Genomic DNA, 8,337 nt, shown 5'->3' with positions numbered 1-8,337 from the left:
AAATCAGAAACAAGTAGAAAAAATATAACTGTCTGCACAAATTTATTTATGTACCACCTAAAATTTTACCTACAATAAAAAATAATTTATTATTTAATTGTTTGCCCGCTCATACTTTTTTTCATTGGATGTCTGACGAACAAGAAATTATATTGGTGTGGCCTTGGCATGTCTTATTCAACTGGATGGTCTCCCCATCACTTATATCACAAATATCAGCAGTAAGTGTATTGCTAAGTAATACAAGATGATTTCAACCATCTTTAAATATTGAATAACCTATGCATGTTATATTTGAATGTTTATTGATATTGCAAATTTTTTTGTATTGCAATTTTAATTTTATCTCAAGAAATGATATTTTATTTTATTTTTAAATTAAAAATTTTATATTAGTGAATATTGAAAGTGAAGAGAAAATTTGTTAAATTCACTTTCAATTAGGTTTGTTTTCACAATACATGGACAACATCATAAAATCATTTTCAATAATCACTTGGCATTCTGTACTACGATTTATGTCAGTGGGTCAGGGTAGGCAAAAAATAAAACAATTCTTGAACGAAGTGCCCATTTAAAATAAATAAAAGTACACCACAATAAGAAAATGACCTTTTATTCATAACTGGCATGAGGATCTTTGCATCAAAAAGGCTTCATATACAAAACAAATTTTTATTAACAAGCAACAGGTCTGTGATATGTTATGCCTGGTTTATGAATAATGAGCAACTATTGTGTTTTCTAAAGTAAAAGACAAAGTACTTAGCTCTAAGTAATATTCGACTTTAATAAGTTTTGTACAAAGAGATACCAGCATTTTATCATTTCAGAAATAACATTTTTTAATAGAAAACAATAATTGTTATATGGTGTCATATGATACATTTGATGATGTTTTTTACAGTTTATTTTTGCTTGATATTCATGTGCATATTCTTGTTAATGATTAACATTAAAATTAATTTCAACGAAATGCATCCATTTTCACGAAGTTTTTTTCTTTGTATTTGTAATATTTATAGAAGTAGAATACATCTGGATATATTTTTAAATCAGATTTTGTAAACTGTAGTGCAGGGCTTTTCATTTTGAATTCTAATCGTCGTCGTCAAAATTAATGTCGGCCATAAACTTTGATGTTTCTTTTAAACTTTTTCGATTTTCTTCATCTGTTTGGTTATATTCCTTTTGTTTCTTAGTTTTCGCTTTAAATGTTGCCACTATACGATAAATCACTGCGAATATAACACTGGCTACGATACAAGTTACACCGTACAGTAACGGAAACAAGGAAATCTCAGCGAACACTTCCCGTGAAAAAGACAACGAGAGTAGAGTCATGCAGAGCGGGAAATTTTGAATTCCTGTCTCTAATGCCACTGTTCTTCGTCGGAATGGCTCCATCCTGCACACAGATGCTACAAAATAGCCGAATATAAAGCCAACAAAGGGTAGGAGTATCGCTCCTATGTAGATCTTCCAGGTAGCTTTGTACATGAACGGATACAGCAGACTCATGAGAGTAAGCGTAAGGACTACTGCTAGGGCACCTGCTATACTACCTATCTAAAAGAATTCAAATAAAAAAAATACTCCAGATATTACTGTGTTGCGGTATAGAATGTACGTATATCAATATGATTTTATTTTTATTATACACATACCTTGACAAAAACATTTGCAATCTTGGGATATTTCCAACGTAGTAAAATCCCTAGAGCAACGGGAGAGATTGTCATCGCAAACGAGATGAGTATGTTGATGTACGGTATAACAAGATTCTCGTCGGTCCAGCTTCCACTGTATATTAGTAAATTCAGAGGCATCAGGCCAAAGGCGAGGACGGTTGACACTGTGGTCATCGATATACTACAACAAGATGAGAGTGGTCTGTATTGTTTGTTATTTCAAGAACTTCAGTGCAAGCAATGGAATGGTTTTTTTTTTACAGAACAAGTTTCCGAGGGCTGAAACGTTTTGATTACAGGTATGTGTACAAGGGGAATACTTACTAAAAAGTGCAAATAGAATTAATTTTACTTTCAATTGGTCAATCTGAGATGATGAAGAGTTTGTTATCATAGAAATACGACAGAGTTACCTGAGGGGGACGTCTCCCTCCACCCAGTACGTGAACACATTTGATGTAGATCCACTGGGACAGCAGCCCATCACCAACATCCCTAATGCTGCAACATTTGGCAACATCAGCGCATGCGCCAAACCAAATGTAACCAAAGGCAAAACAATAAATTGTGACGTCATTCCTATGAGTATTGCAATTGGCCGTTTGATGTGCTTCAAAAGGGGGTCTAATTCAGTTACGCTTCCCATACCAAGCATGATAATGATTAGCGTCACCTTGATGACGACATCAAACACCATCTTGAGCGTTGACGGTCCGCTCTGACCTATCATGCTAGTCACGTTTCCCAGCAAAGTCAAATTCTCCAATTCCTCCATGGCTGGTATGGTTTTCATTTCCACTGTCCGTGAATGGAAAACCTTTTCGATTATTTTTACATGAAAATCATCAAACCATGGTGTAACGCGGTTGAAATTTCATCAAATATTTAGTAACAATACTTAGAATCAAACTTACCTTATTTGTTGAATTTTAAGTTTTGAAACATGTAAACTAAAGCACTTTGCAATGTTTATTTTCTTATTCTGAAACTTATTATAAGAAGTGCGTTCATTATCAGTAGCCGAGTAGATATGTCTTATCTAACATCTATCAGCGGGTTATAACAGATCATTATGACGTAGGATTATAAAATTGTTATCAGAGTCCAGTAGTAAGTGTGCGGTGACCGGTCACTCGGACACAAATCAACCAGACAGGACTCCCACCTGACCACAACTTACTGTTTTGATTGGCAGCAAAGTACTCGTAGTTAGACTATTTCTTCTTCTGGGGATATCAGTAACTAGTCATAAGATGACAAGTTAATTTTATCCCCAACCCTAGCTTTCCAATTTTCTCAATTAAATTTTTTCGTGCATTTGATCAATTGGACAATGTTTATGGGCTTCTCCCACTCTTACCGATATAAATCTTCAAATACTTAGCATCATCCGACGTACTTGCTCAACTCCAATAAAAGGGCGCCAATCAACTCTGAATCATGCATTAAATGTTTATGTTGGATCATTAAATAATTAGTATGCTGCCATTCCATTGATCTTGGGTTTTGAATGCGAGTATTTTGCTATAAAAGACTTTCTTTTGCTCGATCAAAGGATTTTGGAATTATTGAACCAGGTATCCTTTACGACCAGGACCTTTCGTGAAAATCTAGGGTATATATTGACATGTAATTATTTATTTAAACAATAAAATGCTTTCTTTGGTGATTCATTCGGGATATGAAGGTAGCGACATTGCAGAAAAAATACATAACCCGCGTTAGCGGGTTATGTAAATTTTTTCTGCAATGATCGATACCTTCATTACCCGAATGAATCATTAAAGAAAGCATTTTATTGTTTATATTAACATCTTTCTTTTAGCCAATTGATAAATTGATTATGAAAAGTAAGTAAAATTCACTAAATTACTGTTAATGTACGTAAGTACGTTAACTAAAAGAAACAGTCAAATCGTCTCCTGTTAGACTTTGAGTCTGACGTCGTCATGATTATTTCGTGCAGTCCGTGATTTTTCCTCGATAGTTGTAGGTCTCGACCAATCTATAAACTGGGCGTGTCAAGTTTGGCCCTGTCACTTTCTTGTCAGTTTCAGCCGTTGTAGATTTCGACCAATCAATAAACGGGGCGTGTAAATTTCAATCTGGCTGTTTCTATAGAGCTATGAATTAACTATAAGTTTCCGTAAGAAATAGAGGGAATAATACTTGGTAGATGTAAATATATAGTATTTAAAAGGACTGGATTTTAAGTATTTTCAGTATAAGTGTTCTTTTTCTTGGGTGGCAAGAAATACTCACCAGTATATTTGACATTACGATTTCATTAATTTAATTCAAATAAACAGATAATTATACAGATTATATTTCAAGGCTATACTGAACATAGATTGCAATTATTACACAATACACTTCAAGTATTACAAAATTCCTCTTTTCCCTCATTGTCTGTTACACGGACCTCAAGGAACGCTTCAGTCATTTGAGTATCTTTTATTTCCCTTTGCAATCTCGCTTCATTTGGAGTATGTGTTTTTATCGGTTCTGGTCCGTATTTCTTCAATATTTGGTAAAAGCCAACAAACACAATGCCTGCTATCAGAACATTGACTCCATACAAAAGAGGAAATATAGACATTACACTGAATTTCTCTGCCGAGAACGAGGATTCTAAAATGGCGAAACACACTGCATAGTTTTGCATACCGGTCTCTAAGGCGACGGTTCGCCGTTGAAAGTTGTCCATTCTGAATAGCGTGGAGACGACGTACCCAAACATGAAACTGATGTAGGGGTACGATACGGCGGCCACATAAATCTTCCACGAAGCCGAATACATGAATGGATATAGCAAGCTCAGCAAAATTAACGACAGTGCAACAAGGATGATTCCAGCAATGCTACCAATCTTTAAAAAACGTAAAAAGAACAATAGAAATTAGTTGATTAAAAATTGCGAATGAATATGAACTAATCACATAAAAATGAAGTACACTTTGATACAGTTATGGCGATTGTTTTGTGTTTTTTACCTTTAAAATAATTGACGCAGCTTTGGAGAACTTCCATCGGATCCCGACCCCCAGAACTAGAGGTGTGATGGTTATTCCGACCACTATCAGGATACTCCTGTATGGAATAACGAACTCCTCGTCTGTCCAACTACCACTGTAGATAAGAAGGTTTAGGGGGATGGTGCCAAAAGCCAAGAGAGTGGATAGAGTGGAAATCGTGAAACTGGAAACAAAATCAAAACTATTCATCACATCAAATTCACGTTTAAAAGCTTTTGGAAAATTCCAGAAATTTTCACTTTTTAAAGCTATAGGACAGAGTTATTAAGTGCTAGCCATAAGGCAAACTACTGAATATGACTGTTTGTCCCTTGTAATACTAAGTAGTATATGTAGCTGATTCCGAAGTTTATTTATAGTTTATTACGATGTTGAGTCCATGTCGCATATCTGTATTTCATGGGTTTACATGCGTTATATAACTACAATTACACTGTCTCGTCAATGAATAGTAAATTGAAATTTCAAAATAAGAAATAGTAAGACGTTGACTAAATATTCAATATATCATAGAAATATGGCCAAATTCAGACCTCTATTAAAGCAGTTTATGTGTACTAAGTGAATATGCGAGCTTCTATGTATTCTTGTAACAAAAAAGTCTGTCCCAAGATATTTATGCTGCACAACTGGAAAAATTTTGATTAAAAAAAAGAAGTGCAGTTGAAATCGATGAAAGGGAAAATTTCCAAGATAACTTCATTCACACATTATCATTTTTCCCTCGTAAGATTTCCTACGGAGATTCAAAATGGGGAATGTTGACATCTTTTTTCCATTCGGAAGTCACTCGGAATACATCGCACAATTTTTCAACGTTATCATCCGGGTTTAATTATGTCTGATGCAATGCAAAATCCCAGCAGACTTTCTATTTTTAGCCGTGTATTGAAACCTGACAAACTAGAAGGGGCCGTGTTTCAAAAGGGAAATCTTGCGACTTTTTCATACTATTGAATGAACATCGTCTGAATCAAGAGGTATTTATAAATATCGAATAAATAAAAGGGACTTGGACACGATTTGAGATCAAAAATTTTATTTTTATTTTTATGTATAAAATGGTTAACTGGTGCATTTTAAATCATTGACCAAAATATTTGATGTTAAAGTCAAGTTACAAGCGAGTTACAGAGGTAAGAATTGGTTGTTATGTAAACAAAGCTTGAGTCTTATAGTTGTTTACAAAAATGTAATGTAGAGAATTACCAATTCTTAGACAGAATGACATGTAAAAAACAATTTAAACTAATTCAATATCCTCATAAATACTATTATCGACAAAAGAAAATTACATTTGATTGAAACTTACACCAATACAACACATATGTAAAACATGATAATATTTTAGTTTTGTTTACAAAACAAAGAATTATGAACTCTGTATCTTGCTTATAACTTGATATTTGACTTTCAAATTTTGACATTGCATTATAAACTTCTATATTTATCAGATTAAACATTGAAAATGGAAAAATAAAATTTGAAAATTTTAAGTCAAATCGTGTCCAAAATGTGGCAAAAATTTTTGGGACTGACATAATTTTCTTTGCAAAACGTTTGCAGCGATGTTAGAAGCAAACCTAAGGCAAAAATGCTTATTTAAACAATAAAATGCTTTCTTTGTACAACAGAGCTACGAATTGCAATCAATTTCCGTAAGAAGTAGAGGGAATCAAACTTGGTTGATGTAAATATAATGATACACCATCAGGTTCTATTTAGCTCACCTGAGCGGCACATCGCCGTCCACCCAATAGGAGAAAACACTCGACATCATCCCACACGGGGACACCGCCATTACCAGCATCCCCACGGCAGGGATCGTCTCAAAACCCAAAGAATGGGCCAGAGCGAAAGATAGAAAGGGGAGTATGATAATCTGGGATAGCAGACCAATGGCGATCCCCGTAGGTCGCTTAAAGTGGATTTTGATGAGATCCGGGGTGACTCCACAGCCCATGCCGAGAATAATGACGACCAGTGTACACGTGATTGTGATGTCATAAGTCAGTCTCAGACTATAGGATTCTTGCAGTCCTGCAGATGAATTTACAGAGACATTGGATTCTGTGTGGGACACGTTTCCGCGACCAAATAAAGGTACCGGTAATTGTTGTAGATTCATCTCTGATACTTCCGGTCCGACCAGGGCCGTGTTCATGCTTCTCTCATAGAATAAGAGCTCCAACTTGGCATTGTAATAAATTTACCTGTTTTATACAGATGAAAACAATACTCATTTACCTTAGAGGCATATCATTATGATTGTCAGGCATAACACATTCTTATTAATCAAAAACCACAAAAATCTGGCAGATTTATACTCATTTTTAGAAGAATCTAACTTTACAACGTATACGAACAAACGTTTAAACTTACTTTTTTAAATTTCCAGATAACGTAAATGTTGTTCTATATATCACTTAAAGCAAATACATTGTACAAGCGAGAACCTGTTGTGTTGCTTTATACACAAAGCTGTAGTGACACAGAGAGAAAAACGAATTCGAAGTTTGTTTACGTTGACAAGACACACCGCATACAGAGTGCGATTAAAATTAATTACAAGATGTGTATATTAATTAACTTAACGCCTACGGCAAAATAAAACTTACGAAGAACTTTTTTTCATTTTGATAGCGTACGCCTTTTTATATACTTTATTTAATAATTGTAGACCGTTTAGTTTCTGCTGAGAGAGAGAGAGAGAGAGAGAGAGAGAGAGAGAGAGAGAGAGAGAGAGAGAGACGTACCTGATTTTTCATTGTTATTTTAACCTTTCGCTATCAGATTGTTTGATCTTCGGGTCGGTCTTATCATTACGTTCAATGAACTTATCAAACTCTTTAAAAATCAGAATCTGGTAAACCTGATATTCGTGAAAAACAAATTCAAGTTGCTGTCATTGAACTTTAAATGGACTTCATGTTCCTTCATGCATATCCTCAGAACGCAATATTGGTATTTGTTTATTTCTTAAGGGGCATGGTCACGATTTTGGTCAAAATTTATTTTTCTGTTTTTAATGTTTACAATGCTTCAGTAAGGCATTTCTCTTAGTCAACCAAAATTCGAGAGGCAGTTGTCGAGTTATTAGTGAGGTAGAATTCTGTTATGTAAACAAAGCGTGTCATGCCTTTGTTTTCATTTTGAATTTTCAAGGCTTAGACCTTAAATGAATGTGCCAAATGCTAGAAACTGTATATTGCTATATAAAGCTAATTAGCAGATAGAAAAATCAGCTTGAAAAAAAAAGAACTTTTTATGGTATATATATAATATATTGAACCAATGTAAACTAAAACATAGCACGAGCCTTGTTTACACAGGACCGTCAATCTCTTTGATTTAGCTTCGATAAACGGACCCTTCCCAATTGGGAAAACCCCCCTAAAATTCCAATTTTACTCATCTACCATTCCCAATCATATCACAAATTTTACATTTGGTACCAGTATATGAAAAATTGTGATCAGGTGAAATTTGAACTGTAAAGCTTCACATTTAAGAAGTTAACCAAAACATTATGTTATGATTTTGATAATATGAGTATCTTAAATTTTTTCCTAATTTGACAAAAATGTCCATAATTTTCATAATTGAGGGAC

The 8,337-nt window shown here is 34.4% G+C and overlaps 2 protein-coding genes across 4 annotated transcripts; both read right to left on the bottom strand.

Moving 5' to 3' along the window:
* Positions 1–283: 283 nt before the first annotated feature.
* Positions 284–3,338, bottom strand: LOC105327463 (ileal sodium/bile acid cotransporter). Of its 2 annotated transcripts, none has more exons than XM_034467321.2 (4): positions 2,606–3,338; positions 2,105–2,508; positions 1,668–1,872; positions 284–1,569 (listed from the first exon to the last, which is right to left on the bottom strand). In XM_034467321.2, the coding sequence occupies exons 2-4, from the start codon at positions 2,482–2,484 to the stop codon at positions 1,099–1,101; spliced, it is 1,056 nt and encodes a 351-aa protein (XP_034323212.2). In that variant the 5' UTR covers positions 2,485–2,508; positions 2,606–3,338; the 3' UTR covers positions 284–1,098. The 2 variants fall into 2 exon arrangements, with proteins under 2 accessions (XP_034323212.2, XP_011426260.3); XM_011427958.4 differs by having other exon boundaries at positions 2,105–2,489; positions 2,606–3,337.
* A 576-nt stretch (positions 3,339–3,914) lies between these two features.
* On the bottom strand, positions 3,915–7,520 carry LOC105327473 (ileal sodium/bile acid cotransporter). 2 transcript variants are annotated; one of them, XM_066087160.1, is made up of 4 exons: positions 7,483–7,520; positions 6,457–6,939; positions 4,685–4,889; positions 3,915–4,560 (listed from the first exon to the last, which is right to left on the bottom strand). In XM_066087160.1, exons 2-4 carry the CDS (start codon positions 6,888–6,890, stop codon positions 4,066–4,068), a joined length of 1,134 nt encoding a protein of 377 aa, XP_065943232.1. In that variant the 5' UTR covers positions 6,891–6,939; positions 7,483–7,520; the 3' UTR covers positions 3,915–4,065. The 2 variants fall into 2 exon arrangements, with proteins under 2 accessions (XP_065943232.1, XP_011426281.2); XM_011427979.4 differs by lacking the exon at positions 7,483–7,520 and adding an exon at positions 7,109–7,258.
* Positions 7,521–8,337: the final 817 nt, after the last annotated feature.

The sequence above is a fragment of the Magallana gigas genome, chromosome 6 (genome assembly GCF_963853765.1).
Source record: "Magallana gigas chromosome 6, xbMagGiga1.1, whole genome shotgun sequence".
NCBI classification, from domain to species: Eukaryota; Metazoa; Mollusca; class Bivalvia; order Ostreida; family Ostreidae; genus Magallana; species Magallana gigas.
This window is presented reverse-complemented; position numbering and strand designations above follow the sequence as displayed.

Coding starts and splice junctions, on each gene's coding strand:
- LOC105327473 (XM_066087160.1), bottom strand. CDS start 6,890: ATGAACACGGCCCTGGTCGGACCGGAAGTATCAGAGATGAATCTACAA. Junction 4,890..6,456: donor GACGGCGATGTGCCGCTCAG/GTGAGCTAAATA, acceptor TTTTGTTTCCAG/TTTCACGATTTCCACTCTAT. Junction 4,561..4,684: donor CTGCGTCAATTATTTTAAAG/GTAAAAAACACA, acceptor CGTTTTTTAAAG/ATTGGTAGCATTGCTGGAAT.
- LOC105327463 (XM_034467321.2), bottom strand. CDS start 2,484: ATGAAAACCATACCAGCCATGGAGGAATTGGAGAATTTGACTTTGCTG. Junction 1,873..2,104: donor GAGGGAGACGTCCCCCTCAG/GTAACTCTGTCG, acceptor ATCTTGTTGTAG/TATATCGATGACCACAGTGT. Junction 1,570..1,667: donor TTGCAAATGTTTTTGTCAAG/GTATGTGTATAA, acceptor GAATTCTTTTAG/ATAGGTAGTATAGCAGGTGC.